Genomic DNA, 18,068 nt, shown 5'->3' on the forward strand with positions numbered 1-18,068 from the left:
GGGTGTAGAAGGAATCAAACTTGGCAGAAGACAACCAAACTAAAAGGTGAGTATGTGGTAAATGTGACAGTTTAACCTTGAAATCATCAATTCTTACACCATGGCAAGTGTGAGCATAGCAACAAGACACAAGGTGGTCATTTTGCATCAGCAATATCTCTCCCAAGCAGAAATTTCATGGCTGACAGGTGTTTCAAGATGTGCTGTCCAAGCTCTTCTGAGGAAGCACGAAAAAAACAGGCGAGGTTGAAGATCAGAAAGGTAGTAGCCACAGAAACTAAGCGTAGCAGACTAGCAATATATGAAACTGATGTCTCTTCTAAATCAGAAGTCATCCAGCAACGCCATCAGCTCTGAACTCAGAGATCACTGGAAGCCAAGTACAGTTCTTAGAAGTCTTGTCAGAAGTGGTCTTCATGAAAGAGTTGTTGCTGAAAAGCCATTCCTCTTAAGTGGAAACAAAGCCAAGAGACTCACCTATGCACAAAAACACAAAGACTGGGGTGTTGGACAATCGTAGCAAGTGCTCTGGACTGACGAGTCAAAATTTGAAATTCGTGGATCAAACAGGAGGCAGTTTATCCGTAGAAGAGCTGGAGACTGCTACATGGATGAGCAGCTGCAGCTAACAGCGAAGCAAGGTGGTGTTTTCCCAGGTTTGAGACTGCATTTCTTCAAATGGAGTTGGTGATCTGGTCATCTGGTCAGAATTAATAGAATCCTCAATACAGAGAAGTACAAGCAGATTCTCATCCACCACACAATTCAATCAGGTCCCAACTACATTCTGCAGCAGGACAATGAACCCTAACACAAGACGAAGGTCATAAAGACCTATATTCAATGAAAAAAACAAGGAGTTCTGCCACAGATGATATGGCTTCCACAGAGCCCTGATCTCGAATTGTTGAGGCTGTCTGGGATTATCTGGAGACAAGCAAATGAGACAGCCAAAGTCTGCAGAGGAACAGTGGCAAGTTTTTCAAGATGCTTGGAACAACCTACCAGCTGATTTTCTTATAAAACTGCTGACAGTGTACTCAAGAGATCTGATGCAGTTTTAAAGGCAAAGGGTGATCACATCAAATATTGACTTGATTTAATTTTTATTATTCCCTGCTATTTTGATATTTAGAAACTTTTCACATTATTTTTGAATTCATCTTAACTTTACTGAGTGTTTTTTTTACATGTGCCTAAAACTTTTGCACAGTACGGTGTACACATGGACTTCTTTCTGTCATTAGATAGGCATCATTCAACTTTGCCACAATGCCTTTTCAGGTTACTAGAGAAGGTTTGACTTTAGTTCACAGGTCTTCTACAAGACAAAATGTCACAATTAAAAGTGGATGATGTAAAGAGCTTTCTAAAAGATATGAACACGTACATGGTTGAAACCATGGAAAAATATCAGAAAAAAATGAGGTATCCAATTCAGTGTACAAATTAGAAAAGAAAGATGAAATTTTGAGAAAGCAATGATTAAGAAATGCTACTGTTCAAATGAACCTGGGTGTCTTATAACATGCCTCAAAGCCAATGATCAAGTGCAGCTAACAGGTATGAATTGGCAAACGATATAGCAGCCCCCTTTACCATGAGATTGAAGTCTTACTGTAATCGCATGGAAATTCAGAATGCCCACACCAGAATTTTTAGTCTTTGACTGTTTCAAAAACAATGAATATACTTACCACAGAGTGTACTGAAGAACTACCTGACCAGTTGGTGCAGTGGCTGATCTGCCTTGTGAGGAGAGATGGGATAGTCTCAGCCTGGATTCATAGAACATAGAATAGTACAGCACAGTACAGGCCCTTCAACCCACAATGTTGTGCCAACCCTCAAACCCTGCCTCCCATTTAACCCCCCACCTTAAATTCCTCCATATACCTGTCTAGTAGTCTCTTAAACTTCACTAGTGTATCTGCTTCCACCACTGACTCAGGCAGTGCATTCCAAACACCAACCACTCTCTGAGTTAAAAAACCTTCCTCTAATATCCCCCTTGAACTTCCCACCCCTTACCTTAAAGCCATGTCCTCTTGTATTGAGCAGTGGTGCCCTGGGGAAGAGGCGCTGGCTATCCACTAACAATTCCTCTTATTATCTTGTACACCTCTATCATGTCTCCTCTTATCCTCCTTCTCTCCAAAGAGTAAAGCCCTAGCTCCTTTAATCTTTAATCTCAATGCATACTCTCTAAACCAGGCAGTATCCTGGTAAATCTCCTCTGTACCCTTTCCAATGCTTCCACATCCTTCCTATAGTGAGGCAACCAGAATTGGACGCAGTACTCCAAGTGTGGCCTAACCAGAGTTTTATAGAGCTGCATCATTACATCTCGACTCTTAAACTCTGTCCCTCGACTTATGAAAGCTAACACCCCATAAGCTTTCTTAACTACCCTATCCACCTGTGAGGCAACTTTCAGGGATCTGTGGACATGTACCCCCAGATCCCCCTGCTCCTCCACACTACCAAGTATCCTACCATTTGCTTTGTACTCTGCCTTGGAGTTTGTTCTTCTATTAAGAATGAATTGGACAGATACATGGATGGGAGGTGTATGGAGGGATATGGTCCGTGTGCAGGTCAGTGGGACTAGGCAGAAAATGGTTTGGCACAGCCAAGAAGGGCCAAAAGGCCTGTTTCTGTGCTGTATTTTTTCTATGGTTTCACGGTGTACCACCTCACACTTCTCCAGGTTGAACTCCATCTGCCACTTTCTGCAAACTTACCAACTCACCCTTCTAACCCCACATCCAGGTCGTTAATAAAAAATCACAAAAAGTAGAGGTCCCAGAACAGATCCTTGTGGGACACCACTAGTCACAATCCTCCAATCTGAATGTACTCCCTCCACCCCGACCCTCTGCCTTCTGCAGGCAAGCCAATTCTGAATCCACCTGGCCAAACTTCCCTGGATCCCATGCTTTCTGACTTTCTGAATAAGCCTACTGTGTGGAACCTTGTCAAATGCCTTACTAAAATCCATATAGATCACATCCACTGCACTACCCTCATCTATATGCCTGGTCACCTCCTCAAAGAACTCTATCAGGTTTGTTAGACATGATCCGCCCTTCACAAAGCCATGCTGACTGTCCCTGATCAGTTTAAATGAGATCTCATTTGAAACTTAAACAATTTTTACCTGGTGTATGTTTCCTTGGCTGATGGATTTAGAGACAGGATTCAGTCTCAGAACTGATATACTGTAACTGGAGAAGTTTCTTTCATGCAGATGGTGGCAAGACTTTAGCATTCTCTACCCCAGAGTACTGTGGGAGCTGTTGTTGAATTTTTCAAATCAAACAACACTAGATTATTAAGTGCTGAAGAAATTAAGGTTCACATGAACAGTGTAGATAAAGGATACAGAGGTTAGTGATTAGCCGTGATGTTGATGAAACCATAGACCAGACTTCTTCATCCTAATGTTCTTAAGACTGCCTTAATAAATTCAGCTCAACTGTGACAATAAACTCAAAAACCCAATGTCTTACATTTAATTCAAATGTGTGTTGATTAGTTTCCCATCCCTCAAAGTAGAACGGTTACACGAGTAAAGTGGCACAGAAATACTTTAATTGTTTCAATCACCATTTACAGAAACTATTTAAAATTACATTATTGAATGTCTAGCCTATGTCTTGCATGAATTTCTTCATAACCAGCGCAAACAAACATTGTAGATTTATATTATTCCAGCTAGTGAAATATAATTATCTCCAAACTGTACACAGAAAGAAATGCATTGCACTGTGGGTAAACAGCACACTCATGCAATTTATGTTTGGTACATTTTTTTCCAGTTAAATGTAACCACCATCTCTTGGTCACAATTAAAACCAAGCTGAATTAAAAGCAATGCAGCAATTTAATATACACAGCCTTTCTGCAATGTCTTTTTATATGAACATCACAAACAGACACTCTAATTCACATTCTTGATTTTACAAATTTAAGGTTAAAACAGAAATATTGTGGCTTCTTTATTAACACAAATTACTTAACTGCTTATTGCAAAGTAAAAGTCATTTTTACCACAACACAACAGAAGATATCTCCAATTTAAAAGAAACATCACGTGATTATAATAGCGTCCTACGGCAATTTCGAAAGTCATGTATTATGCTGTAGTCTTGCTTTCTTCTGGTCGGAAGGCACAGGAATATGCTGGTGACTTTTTAAAATCAGTCAAGAATCCAGGCAATAAAAGTAGTCTGAATGGATCCCACATAATTAAATACATAAATGGTTCAACTTCATTATTTTGACACCAATGTGAAATTTACATTATATCTAAATTAAAGATAATGCTTCAGTGTATAATACAAGATTTTACTATTCAAAGTCTAATTACAGAATAAAGAGAATAAACTGCCCATACAGAAGAAAATACTGAATACAGCAAAGAACAAATACATTGACACCAACACAGTTATCTTTGCACCCTGCATACAAGAAATAGCAACATACACACAAAAATATTAAGTGCAAATATCTTTGGAAGTTAGAACAAAATAATTACTAAAACAAACATGTTTTTAAAAAAGGCAGATAATTTACTTCAAGTACAAGATATGTGACTCATAAGAAGTCAGTTTAGTGTTTATGAACTTCATTCAATTCATTTCTTCCGTTGGAATACATTCGCCAACATTGCACCTGAAGTGGAGAGCTGACCCATTTTGTTCAAGAATCTCGTCTTTGTATCTTCACTTACAAGACTTGCAGCAATAGACATAGAACTTAAAACAATAAAAACAATTTGTGACTAAGATGAAGTGTCATGTTTAATTTAGCTGTCAAATATGCAAGATGTCAGTAATCATTAAAAGGTAAAGAAACAGTTCAAATAAATTTACAGTCAATTATTTTTAAAATGCAGAGAAACATGAGGCTTAAGAAATAGGAGCAGAATTAGGCTATTTGGCCCATCGAGTCTGCTCCATTTCATCAGAGCTGATCCAATTTTCCTCTCAGCCCATCTCTTGCCATCACCCTGTATCCCTTCCTGCACTAACCAATTAAGAATCTATCAACCTCTGCCTTAACTATACATAAAGACTTGGCCTCCACAGATTCACCACAAATGGCACCCTCTACTCACCACCCCCCACAATCCAAGATGGGTTGCTCAGATTTTTATTGCTGTAAAATAAAGTTGTACATTTATGCATAAATTGTAAATTTATATTATGATACATCTTTAAGTATGCAATATTAGAGTGAGGAGAAGGGTAGATGAATTTACGCTTTGGGTGCAATTCAGGAAATCACACACAAATTGCCCTGGTTAGACGATAGCCCAAAATTAAAACGAAATAGTAAAACCCTCTGTAGTGTTAAGCAGTCAACAAAACTGTGTCTTAAACATCACACATCAAAGTTGCTTGAATTTCCAGCATCTGCAGAATTCCTGTTGCTTGTGTCTTAAACATTATATTTTCAATGTGGATTTTAGACTAATTAATCCTGGTGAAAATGAGAATCACCAAAAAATAGCTTTTCTTGTGTTTGTGAGCAACCTGGCTTTAAATCATTGAAAATGACAGAAAAGTTTACTTTTCTACCCATGCAGGTTTATTCACAGGCTAATATTTCCAATGATTACAAATATGAAAGGAGTACATATTTGTACAAGATAATCAACAACTGAACAAACTCCTCGTAAGGCTGGGAGTAGGAATCAACAGAAACCGGCCATTTGCAAATATTGGCAGATTTATGGGCAGAGATGCTTCAGGCAAAATGATTTTTAAAGCACTCAAGAGGCAGAAGAAATTAGACACAATTATAACAAGAGCTCAGAAATCTCTGATCTTTTGCAGAGGCATGGCTGTTTTCAACTGGATTGTAATGCAGGCAAAAGAAAATCATTATAGCCTTTATCTGCTTTTTTAACTTGGTAGTCACCCAGGTAAAGATTATAAAATAGGCTGTTGATTATTAGAGTGAAATTTCTGACTTTAAACTCTGTCCCCAAATCAAACATTCAAACTGACTTCTGCAGTTTACAGTAGGAATATTCCAAGTAAAACACTTTTGATTTAACATACTGAAAATCAAAAGCTTAAGACAAACACATGAATGTTGAAATACTATAGAGTGTGTTGGAAGAACACACAAGGTGAGGCATCAGTCATGTAGAGAGAGAAAAGAGTGGAGGCTTTAGACTGATGCCCTTATGGCTGATGAAGTGTTTTTGATCAGAAACATTAACTTTCTCCACAATTCCTCTAACCTGAGTCTTCCCAGCATTGCTTTATTTCAGATTTCCAGTATCTGCTGTTTTTCTATAAAGATGTTGATCTTTCTTTGTCTAATATTTCTCTGCTGATATTAATATAGAGAGAGTGCAAAAATACCTTTTGAGGTGAGTAAGCTTGACCATTCAGTGAGATCATGACTCAGCTGATACCTCAAGTCCACATTCCCACAAAATCTCTCGTCCTTGGGTTAATGTTGTGCTCAGCAGTGCCAGCTTAAAATATAGTCAATGACCGACCAGAGTTCTCAGAATATTTCGAAGACTTACAACCTTCTACACAAAGAAATTTCTCAATCGTCCTAAGTGACTAGCTCTATACCCTGGCATGTAAGTACCCTAGTTTTATAGATTGTTTCCTCCTGAACTCCAATGAGTTGCAGGCTTATCTTGCTCATTCTCTCTATACAGGCCCACAAAAAGGAATCAAGTTTATTTATTTAGAAAAACAGCACAGTAACAGGCCCATCTGGCCCAATGAACCTATGCCACACGATAACACCCAATTGACCTACTAACTCATACATCTTTTGAAATGTGGGAGGAAACCAGAGAAAATCCATGCAGTCATGAGGAGAACATACAAACTCCTTTAGACAGCTGAAACCAGAGAAAATCCATGCGGTCACGAGGCGAACATACAAACTCCTTTAGACAGCTGAGGAACTGAACCCAGGTCACTGGCGCTGTAATAGCATTACGCCAGCTGCTCTGCCCCCTACTGAAGTTATTGAACGTAATAAACCCAAGCCTAAATGATAAGTCTGAATACAGCTATAATATGAGTTGTGAATGTGCCCAGTTAAAAGACAAGCTTTTAAACCGACAGACTTAAGATGATCTCTCATTTTTCTTTTTCCATCCAGTTCTTGTTTAGAGGATGAAATATGTCAAAATGCAAGTTGTTTGCCTCACAATCACAACATAATCAATGCATGTAATTTAATAAGTTACCTCGGAGGTTCCTGGACAGTCCTGTTCTCCACCTTCAATTCACATTCCTTAATCATAGAGTTCAGAATAACCTGAAATGATATACAGTGAATAGGCATCTGTTATATCCTTGCAAGTGGTATATGATTGCAATGAAATACTTAATTTCAGCTGAAATAACTTTTTATTCTCCAGTACACTAATAATTTTAATTTGTGGCAGACCTATTAACTCAGTGATGGGAATTAACTGTATACCCCTGTGTAAGTCTATTTCTTTCATTCCAATGAGACCTGGAAATTGTTCTAATCCATGACAGTATATTCCACTTAGCAATGCACTCCCCCCCCCGCCCTCCACAAGCTCTATCTCACCTAGCCCATCAAGATTTTCCGCAGCTGTGCCAGGTCATAGGCTGGGAAAACTGCTTGCTGAGCCCAGTCTGGGTTAAGCCTGGCACAACCACAGTAGCTCCCTTTCAAATGAATAGGATTAACCAGTTCCTGGGAGAAAGGTTAAATAGTTATGTTAGATATAAGCATTAAGCAGCAGAATAGCAATAATGTACGCTGGTGAAGGCTTTGAATGAAAATATTAGTTGAAGAAACTACTCCACAATTGATATATAACAATGGCAGCATCTACATATGCAAAATTACACAGGTATACCTTGCCCACAGGAGGTAGTCAAAATCCAATTCATCAAATTATTGCCCCACCTGTACCTTTATATTCACTCACTTCTTGAAAAGTTTGGATAAAATCTGCATTAGACAGTTTGAGATGGTGTGATCATCAGAAATGGGGTCAAGCTTAGTTATGGACTAGAGGGAAATTTACTCTTCCTTTTGCTCAGTTTGTACTTTAAGAGAGAAGACACAGAGATTAGATCCAGGAGGAAGAAAACTCACTAGTAACATCCTTCCAGTACTAAACATTCCATCAAAACTCAAACGTTACACAAGTTAGCACGCCTCAAGTTCTATTCAAAGAAAACCGGAAATCTCGAAGTTTCACAGTTACAAACCTCATGCTCTGGTGAAAGGTGTTCCATATCTATTCGCAAACACTTTAAGCCAGGTAGGAAATGATTCACCATTAGTTCCTCTGAAATAACTGGAGATAAAACTATTAAGGAATATTCCCCATCAATTTCAAAACGTTTTAACCAAATGCTGATCATTTTATAATTCAGAGAGCAACTTGGGAAGTTCAGCACTATGACAGCAGTTAACCAAGCACTAGTTCTGATAAGAATGTATTAAAAGTACATCAGTACATTATGAAAAAAATCCATGAAAAAGTAACAGCGAGATACATTATATTGGTAGCTGTATATATCCCACCCCCACTAATGCCAATGAGGCACTGCTTGAACTCTACAGTGCCGGTGACTTGCAAACCGAACACTCCAATGGTATATTCATTATCACAGGCGATTTTAACCATGTGAACCTAAAGACAGTCCTGTCTAAATTCCACCAGCATGTTGATTTTACTACCAGAGGTGAAAATACACTAGACATGGTTTACACTAACATACCAGGTGCTTATAAAGTAGTCCCTCAAACCCACATTGGACTCTCAGATCACTTATCTGTAATGTTAATTCCAGCATACAAACCAGTGATCAAATGGGTCAAACCCGTTTACTGAAGGTGGTGAAAAACCTGGACTGAGGGTGCAATCTCTGCACTGCAACATTCCTTTGATAATACGAACTGGAGAATGTTCAGGGAGGCTGCTACCTGTAGCAACCATGTTAACGTTGAGGAAGATGTGGATTCTGTGACTAGCTCTATAAAGAAGTGTACTGAGGATGTTGCCATCACAAAACGCATCCGGGTGAGGGTGAGGGCGAGTCAGAAGCCATGGCTTACTGCAGAGGTCTGTACCAAGCTGAGGGATTGTGATGCTCCTTTTAGATCAGGAGATGTGACAGCTCTCAGGGAAGCAAGAACTATGCTTTCCCGCTCCATCAGGAAGGCAAAATGGGAGCATTCTCAGAGAATTTCCAGTCACTTCTGTGATACCGGAGACAAGAGCTGCATGTGGCAGGGAATTCAGAGGATTACAGACTACAAGTTTACCCCGTGCATCAATGACCAGGATGCTTCACTCACTGAGAAGCCGAATGTCTTCTATGCCCAGTTTGATATGCAGGATAAAGTGCTGGCGAGGAGGGCACCTCTCCCCAGAGGGGAGCAGACACTCGATCAGGCCGAAGCAGAGGTGAGGAAGACCCTGGCCAGAGTCAACCCACACAAAGCTGTGGGGTCAGATAATTTACCAGGTCAGGTTCTGAAAGACTGCACAGCCCAGCTGACAAAGGTCCTGACGGATATATTTAACATCTCTCAGGAACAATCCATTGTCCCCTCAGTTTTCAAGGTGGCAACCATCATTCAGGTGCCAAAGGAGGCAACAGTAACCTACCTAAATGACTATCATCCGGTGGCATTAACATCAACCATTATGAAATGCTTTGTGAGGCTGGTCATGAAGCACATTAAAGCTTTTCTCCTGGATACGCTGGACCTTTTCCAGTTCGCTTATCATTCAAATCAATTCACTGCTGATGCAATAGCCTCTACCTCCACTATGTCCCGTCCCACCTAGAAAATTGGTTCTCATATGCCAGACTGCTGTTTATAGACTTCAGTTCAACATTCAACACCATCGTACGCCAGAAAATGGTGGGGAACCTGTCCTTGCAGGGTCGCAACACCTCCCTCTGCAATTGGATACTGGACTTATTAACAGTAAGGCCACAGTCAGTCTGTGTGGGCAGCGACATCTCTAGTCCCATCACTCTGAGCATGAGGGCTCCCTGAGGCTGTGTGCTCAGCCTGCCACTGTTCACACTGCTGACGTATGACTGTGTTGCAGGATCAAGCTCAAATCCTGTCATCAAGTTTGCGAATGACACAACAGTGGTTGGTCTTATCAAGAATTGTGATGAGGTGGAGTATAGACAGGAAGTGGAGAGGCTGGTGGGGGGATTGGTGTAAGAAGAACAACCTATGCTTGAATGTGGAAAAGACAAAGGAAATCATTGTGGACTTCAGGAAGGTGCAGACAAACCATCTCCTCTGCAAATACATGGCTCCTCCATAGAGAGAATTAAGTGCACCAAGTTCCTGGGAGTTCACATTACAGGTGACCTCACCTGGTCCCTTAATATCACCTCCATGAACAAGGCGGCACAGCATCACCTCCACTTCCTAAGAAGATTTAGGCAAGCAAGGCTTCCACTCCCCATCTTAAATGCGTTTTACAGTAGCACCATTAAGGACAAGTTGCATCTCCATCTGGTATTGCAGCAGTGAAGTATTGGACCAAAAGACCCTATAAAGGACTGTGAGAGTAGCTGAGAGGATCATAGGGGTCTCACTACCATCCATCAGGGACACTTATCAGGAGCGATGAATACACAGGGCCCTTAGTATTATTAAGGATCCCACCTATCCATCCAGCATCCTCTTTCACTTTCTACCATCAGGCAGGAGACTATGATGCATAAAACCAACAATGGTCAGGATGAGGAACAATTTCTTCTCCCATGCCATTAGGCTTCTGAATTGCCAGCCGCATCATATTCAAAGTGTCACTGGTTAATCTGTTCTGTACTGTAAAATATTTAACATTAATGTACTTTAGTTTGTTATTTGTGCGATTCATCTATAGATTTTATCCATACCTTCATAAGTTATTGTGTGTTATGTGCTTTACACCCTGGCTTGAAGAAACATCATCTCATTTCCATATACATTATATGTTATATACATGTATGTAGTTAAATGACAAAAAAACTACACTTGACTTGTGGGTTACAAATAGGCATTAATTGCCATTAATGTTAATTTGGTCTATCGCTAAAGACTTCCTTTGGCAGCACTCAGCACTAAAATAAATTTCTTTGAAGTTAGTAGCTCAGATGAGCATTCTAAATACACAATACACCCAGTAAAGGCTTTGAAGAATTTGAACTGTACTACAAAAACTTAAACTTCATTAAAGTATAGAATAAATTTTTTTTTAGAAAATCCTACATTTTGCAACCTCCTTTCTAAAAATTATCTACATGATAAAAATATTCAAGTCTGTTACATACAAAATCCTGTAGAATTATACAAACCTCAATTTTTATTTATGAGTAGTTCCAAAATAAAATAATGTAGGACGTAAGACTTAGTTAAGGGTTAAAGAACAAGGTAGCTAATATGTAAACCTTACACAAGGTGGATTCTGTTAACTGCACTAAATGACTCAAGACATTGCATAACTAAGATGAAATGTAAATGATGCCCTAAAATAGCTTTTCCATACAGTAACAGCTGGTGAAATCAATTGTCAGTTTGTTATTTAGACAGACTGGAAAAGCAGAACAAACCTGTGGGGTCACCAAGTTGAAAAAACAAAATGATAAGAGACTGATGAATAGAAGAATAGAGGAGCAATAGCAGGAAATACTGGCATGAGGGTAAACAATGGCTAGACTTGCATGAGGTGCCAATTGGGGTGAAGCTTAAATGCCACATGTATCATCAGTGACTGAATTCAGTATCATTTTTGATACTAACACTGATTACCTACTGCATCACAATGTTCTGCATCCAACAAACCATTCTCTGCAACTTTTCGCCATTTTCAATGGGATCCTACCACCCACCTTCTGCTTTGCACCGGGATTGCTTTCTCCGTTCATTCCTCCCCACCAATCTCCCACATGACACTTATTCCTGCAAACGGAAGAAATGACACACCTGCCTGTTCACCTCCTCCCTCAAGCGCCATTGAGGGTCCCAAATAGTCCTTCCAGGTGAGCTAATACTTCACCTGCGATTCTCTCAGGCTGACTACTGTATATCTGGAGTGGCCTCCTCTACATCAGTGAGTTTCTGGTAGCCAACCCCATTCTGATAGGTTGGCCCATGGTGTCCTCTACTGCCATGAAGAGGCCACTTTTGGGTTGAGGGCACAGCTCATATTCTCTCTGGGTAGCCTGCAACCTGAAAGCACGAACACCGATTTCTGTCCCTCTTCTCCTTTCCTCCTCCTTCTATTTCCCATTCTGGGTCCCCCCTTACCTCTTCTCTTTTCTTCACCTGCCTACCACTTCCCCCGGTGCCTCTCCTCCTTGCCTTTCTCCCACAGTCCCCTCTCCTCCTCCTGTCAGAATTCTCCTTCAGCCATTTACTTTTTCCACCCATCACTTCCCAGACTCTAACTTCACCCTCCCCCCAATCCACCCACCTTCCCCCTCCACTAGCTTCACCCATCTTCTAGCTTGTACTCCATCCCTTCATCCCCCCACCTTTTTATTTGGTCTTCTTCTCCCTTCCTTTCCAGTCCCGATGAAGGGTCTCAGCCCAAAAGTCGATTCTTTATTTCTTTCTATAAATGCTGATGACCTGCAGAGTTCCTTCAGCATTTTGTGTGTGTTGCACTAGAAGTCAGGTTGAATAGATAAATAGATTTATACTCTATTGACCCCAAAGGAAATTACAGTGTCAAAGTAGCATTACAAGTAGACAGATATATAAATATTAGAAGAGAAGTAGAAACAATAAAAAATAAATTACCTCAAACAGTCTAACAGGAAGGGGTCATCACTTCCCCAGCTATAGATTGATTCATTATAGAACCTAATGGCCGAAGGTAAAAATGACCCATGTAGCATCTTTGGAGTAGCGTGGTTGTCTTAGTCTATTACTAAAAGTGTCTCCTGTTCAGCCAAGGTGGCATGCAGAGGGTGAGAAACATTGTCCAAATTGCCAGATTTTCCATAGGGTCCTTCGGTCTACCACAGCCTCCAGTGTGTCTAGTTTGACTCCTATAACAGAGCCAGCCTTTCTAATCAGTTTAATGAGCCTGTTGGCATCACCCATGTTGATGCCAATGCCCCAGCACACCACCGCATAGAAGATTGCATGGGCGACAACAATCTTGTCGAATATGGCAGAACATGCATACTCAAAAGGACCTCAGTCTCCGCAGGAAGTAAAGGAGACTCTGGCCCTTCTTGTACACATCCTTTGTGTTGGTGCTCTACTCAAGTCTGTCATTCCCCCAGGTGCTCACCACATCCTCACCATCAATAGTATTGGGGAGCAGTGTAGGCTTAATCTTCCTAAAGTGGATCACCATCTCCTTTGTCTTACTGATGTTGTGCCGCAGATGATTCAGCTTTCACCATTTGACAAAGTCCTCCACCAGGGGCCCCGTATTCATCCTCCCGTCCTCCCTTTATACATCTGACTATTGCTGAATCAGCAGAGAATTTCTGCGGATGACATTACTCAGTGTTGTATCTAAGGTCCAAAGTATACAGAGTAAACAAGAAGGGAGCCAATACAGTCCCCTGTAGGGCTCCAGTGCTGCTTATAGCCATGTCTGACACATAGCTCTGAAGCTGCACAAACTGCAGTCTGCCAGGCAGGTAGTCCATTATCCAGGATACAATGGAAGTACCAGCAGGCACTGAATGGAGCTTTCCCCCCAGCAATGAGGGCTTTATGGTATTGAAGGCACTTGAGAATTCTAAAAACATGATCCTGACAGTGCTGACCTGCTTATCCAAATGGGTGTAGGCTCAAAAACTCAGGCCAGGCAACAGCAATGGTGAAAAACAGCATCAAGGTCAAGGACCACTTAATACAAGACTCATTTGAATGTCAGAGGAGGAAGGATACTAAGAATAAGGAGAATGTTCACGATTTGGTTTGGGACCAACAAAAGGCAGATGATACAGACTCATGTAGAGATGACAGGATGTTGAAGGCTTAGTAATCAAAGCAAAATTGGGAGGAGGAGGAAGTGACTAATGTCACTTTTGCTCTCGAATTACATTAGAACTGGCCTGGAATTGAAAAGCAGCTGGAAGTGTGAAAATACAGAATTATTGGAAGTACTCAGTAGCTGCAGACTTAACTCACGAGTCCAACATCTTCCTCCTTCTCACAGATCAACAGTAAACGCCAACTTTGCTCCCTTTTACTCTACCTTGTCCAATGGCTGAATACTTTCAGTTTTCCCTGTTTTTACACCAAAAATGACCAGTTCTGACAGACACAGGTAGAGCTGGTGATGTGACAATGCTCATTGCAACCTACGCTCCCAAGATGTTGCTTACTGAGCTATCCAGCATCAGCAGTTTATTTTCTTTTTCAAATCAGGTGAAACCAATGGGCAGTGGTTGAGTGATCCTTAACAAACAAGAGATTGAAAACTGTTTCACATAGGCTCAAAAATTATTTGGGAGGACAGGACAAGAAAACGAGTAAAGGCAACACGATCTTAGCTGCTCTACTTGCAAAGCATCACCCGTTGAAAAGTATAGAATGTGGTACTCAATAAACTCTTGGTCTTTCACACAAATTACTGGGTACTGCTCATTTTGTCTTGCTCAACAACTGCTCCAGTCTCATATACTGAATGTTAAGAAAATTTGTGTTACTGGCAAATGTAATTCATTGCCAGCTTGTGGAACAAGTACTACAAAAGAATGCAAAAAGTGCAATTTCAAATTAGTTAATCAAAATACAATCCAATGCGGCAGAAAAGCCCCTCCTGCAGGTTAAACTGTCTCATGAACTAAGATTTTATTAATTCACAACTAAGGAAGTTCATCAGAGCATTGCTAAAATACACAGACACTGAAGCATGTTTGTACAAATGACCAAGGAGCATCTTGACAAAAGAAATGCAGTGCTGAAGAGGGCATTCCAAGGATTTGGGTGGATGCCATGTTTATCACCAAATTATTCCTATTTCATTTATTGATTTTGTTTCCACACACTTAAAGGTATTTCTGAAATACATACATGGGATTCATGAGGATTATTACTGCAATAAAAAGTGTAAGCATTTGTAGGAGAAGGCACAGCAATAACAGTTTATAAACAGGATAAAGCCATTTGTATAAAAGGGAAGAATTTGTAGGTTAAAGGGGGAAGATAATCTTTTAATAACTTGCAGCAATTTGGAGAAGTCACAGAAAATTAAGTTCCTGCTGCTTACTCCCACCCCCACCATATATTCTTCCTCTACTGTGAGAATAAAGACAAAGCTTTTAAATTAACTTAAGTAACTAAGATATTTTAAGCTAAAGTAAACTTTAGATTTAGATTTCTCCAAATCACAGACAATGCTTTAATGTCACCCTTTAGGAGGCAAAAGCTGGCTGATAAACAACCATTAAGGTTACCAAGGTAATCCAGTCCATTTGTATTCAAAGAATGCTAAAATACAAGCAAAGGGAAGTTTTAAAAAGAGGAACATAAATATTTTCTGGCAGAAAGTAAGTATGCTTACAGACTATAATATAGCACTTAAAAATGATAGAGAAGTTTAAAAAGTGGTGGCTTGGACCCAAGAAACTTGGGATGTTAGATTACACATGTTTTAATCAAACAGATCCATAATGATTACTACTTAAAATTTGAAGCAGAAATATCCCCAATTTGGGAACAATGGAATTGTTGTTTGCATCCTTCTCCATCCGCTAAACAGTCAAGATAATGTTAAAAGTAATGCATTTTCCTTTTCAAAGTTCAAAGTAAATTTTATTATCAAAGTACATATATTGCACCACATACAACCCTGAGATTCATTTTTCTTGTAGACATACTCAACAAATCTACAGAATAGTAGTTATCCCCTTTTATTCAAGAGCCTAATGGCTGAGGGGTAATAACTGTTATGTGGTGCATTGAGTGCAGTAAAGGATACAGCAACAGGACAGAGCACTGTAAGCCTCAAAGAGCTGAATGGCAATATCCAATCTTTTCGTGTCTATTGCTTGTTGGTTGTTTGAGATAGCCAACTTGTGTAGATTTGGAAGAACAACTGTACAGAAAAAAAAATAACACATGGTTGACAATAATGACAATTCCAGTGAGGCTGAAAGTGTTCGTTTTACACTCAACTTGTAGTCTTTTAAATTCTTCATCAAAATCTATGTCAAGAAACTCCCTTAACCAATAAAAACATCCATTTTCATATATCAACTCATTTGTTCTAAGCATAGAGAAATATTAGGTCCTTACAGGACAAGTATGAACAAAGAAAAAGGGAAGAAAAAAGGCAGCAGATTGCTATCAAAAATGCCATAATCCAAGTAGTGAAAATCTCAGTATCAAGAATGGAGAGGGGACATGATCAGTACAAATATGTAAGCGTGACAGGTGAGTCAAAGGTCAGGTTGGTGACAGGCGGATGATATGGAGATGAGCCAGGTGAGGGGAAAGTGAAGATGATTAAGTTAGGAACAAACTGAGAATCCTGGTATACAAGATAATTGGTAAACCTGATTAATTTATAGTACCATAACTAGAAACGAACACTCAAGATCACTCAGAACTTCAAAGATCCCGCTGATCAAAGCAACACTTACATAAATATATTCATTTATCTGAACGAAACTGGAAATTCCCAAGTAACAAGTGATTCAGTTAGGTGTACAGAGGGCAATGTATCCTATTACTGAACCACCATGAACACTGAGACAGGAACAGATTATCAAATTTCAGGGAAGGTATAATTATATTGTAATTGATACAATTTATTCATATTCCATAAAGACATGAAGGGTTCCCCATTTGTTAACGGTAGGTGAAAATATCAAGTTCTTTAAACGTTTCTCCTCAAATATTTCCCTTTAAAATGTTTGCTTTTAAGTAATTCGGAAAAAGATCCCATTTGTTAAATTAACAAAAATAGCTTTCTTCAATGTCAGTAATCCAAATTCCAACAAAATAAATGTACACCAGGCTTAGGAATAGGAAATAGCAAATAACTTTTTTGTTAGGGAGATGATAATAATCATTCTGAGATGGGCAGCATTCAATCTTTGAAATGTGTGATTTCAGACATTAACAAAATAACAGACGGTTGTGTGTCATACATGTACAGGAAAACCAGAGCTCATCTAGGGAACACATAACTAATAAGGCAGATTATCCTACACATACTTAAAGGGGAATTAAATGAAAGAATCAAGATGAAATATAAAAAGGCACTGTTGACAATAGCATAAGTGTTTGAATTACAGTGGATTTGCGGGTGGGTGGGGGGGGGGAGAACTTAAATTTATGGAAATAAATGAAGATACATACATTCATCCCTGAATCTTGGTTCTGCATTGGGGCCAACTCTTCCAAAAGTTTTTATAATCTCCATGTGCAAAGAATGCTGATCGTGGTACTGTGGATCTTCAAGAAAGGAAGCCAACTGCATCTTGACTCTTTCCAACAGCTGTTAAGTACAAGTAATGGGGCATTAACATTATGAAGCATAGGCACCCACTCTAATCACTTCTCAATCAGTAAGAGGAAAAGACTTCCAAAAAAGTGACAGCAAAATATTGCATTTACATTCATTCTGAACGATTTTCAGTTTGCTGTGAACAGGCCAGTCAGCACTGAAAACAGATAGAGGTTCACAAAATCAGAACCTGGAGAGTAACCATAAGCTAAACAAACTACTCTTCTGTACACTTCCCCTTTATCTTACTTAGACTGAAGCAACTCTCCTTCATCCCAATTATAAAAGTATCTCTGCCCAAAATAGCACCTCATATTTTAGTTTTTGATTACCTACCTTTCAGCAATTTTGTTTGCATTTAACTTTTATTTCCTTTAATTTCTAAATTAACACTTGAACAATACTCCCTGGCCAGTCAGCCAGGATTGCTAGCATGTCATGCAGCAATGCAATAGATACATTCACCATAAAAATCAGGATCAGGAGGATTCCTTTCTGCCCCTCAGCTATGCTCTACCATTTAATAACATCATGGTTGATCTGTCTGTAATCACTGCTCCATAATCCCATGAACCTCTCATCCCCTTGC

The 18,068-nt window shown here is 39.6% G+C and overlaps 1 protein-coding gene across 6 annotated transcripts in view; it reads right to left on the reverse strand.

Moving 5' to 3' along the window:
• Nucleotides 1–3,582: 3,582 nt before the first annotated feature.
• relch (RAB11 binding and LisH domain, coiled-coil and HEAT repeat containing) overlaps nucleotides 3,583–18,068 on the reverse strand; it is a 99,950-nt gene continuing 85,464 nt past the window's right edge. For all 6 annotated transcript variants that reach the window (XM_072283340.1, XM_072283336.1, XM_072283335.1 and 3 more), the window contains 5 exons: nucleotides 17,332–17,470; nucleotides 15,947–16,063; nucleotides 8,241–8,329; nucleotides 7,235–7,305; nucleotides 3,583–4,760 (listed from right to left, as the gene is read on the reverse strand). In XM_072283340.1, the coding sequence (XP_072139441.1) occupies nucleotides 4,640–4,760; nucleotides 7,235–7,305; nucleotides 8,241–8,329; nucleotides 15,947–16,063; nucleotides 17,332–17,470 (537 nt within the window). In that variant the 3' untranslated portion in view covers nucleotides 3,583–4,639. The remainder of the gene's footprint in view (nucleotides 4,761–7,234; nucleotides 7,306–8,240; nucleotides 8,330–15,946; nucleotides 16,064–17,331; nucleotides 17,471–18,068) is intronic.

The sequence above is a fragment of the Mobula birostris genome, chromosome 19 (assembly GCF_030028105.1).
Source record: "Mobula birostris isolate sMobBir1 chromosome 19, sMobBir1.hap1, whole genome shotgun sequence".
NCBI lineage: Eukaryota > Metazoa > Chordata > Chondrichthyes > Myliobatiformes > Myliobatidae > Mobula > Mobula birostris.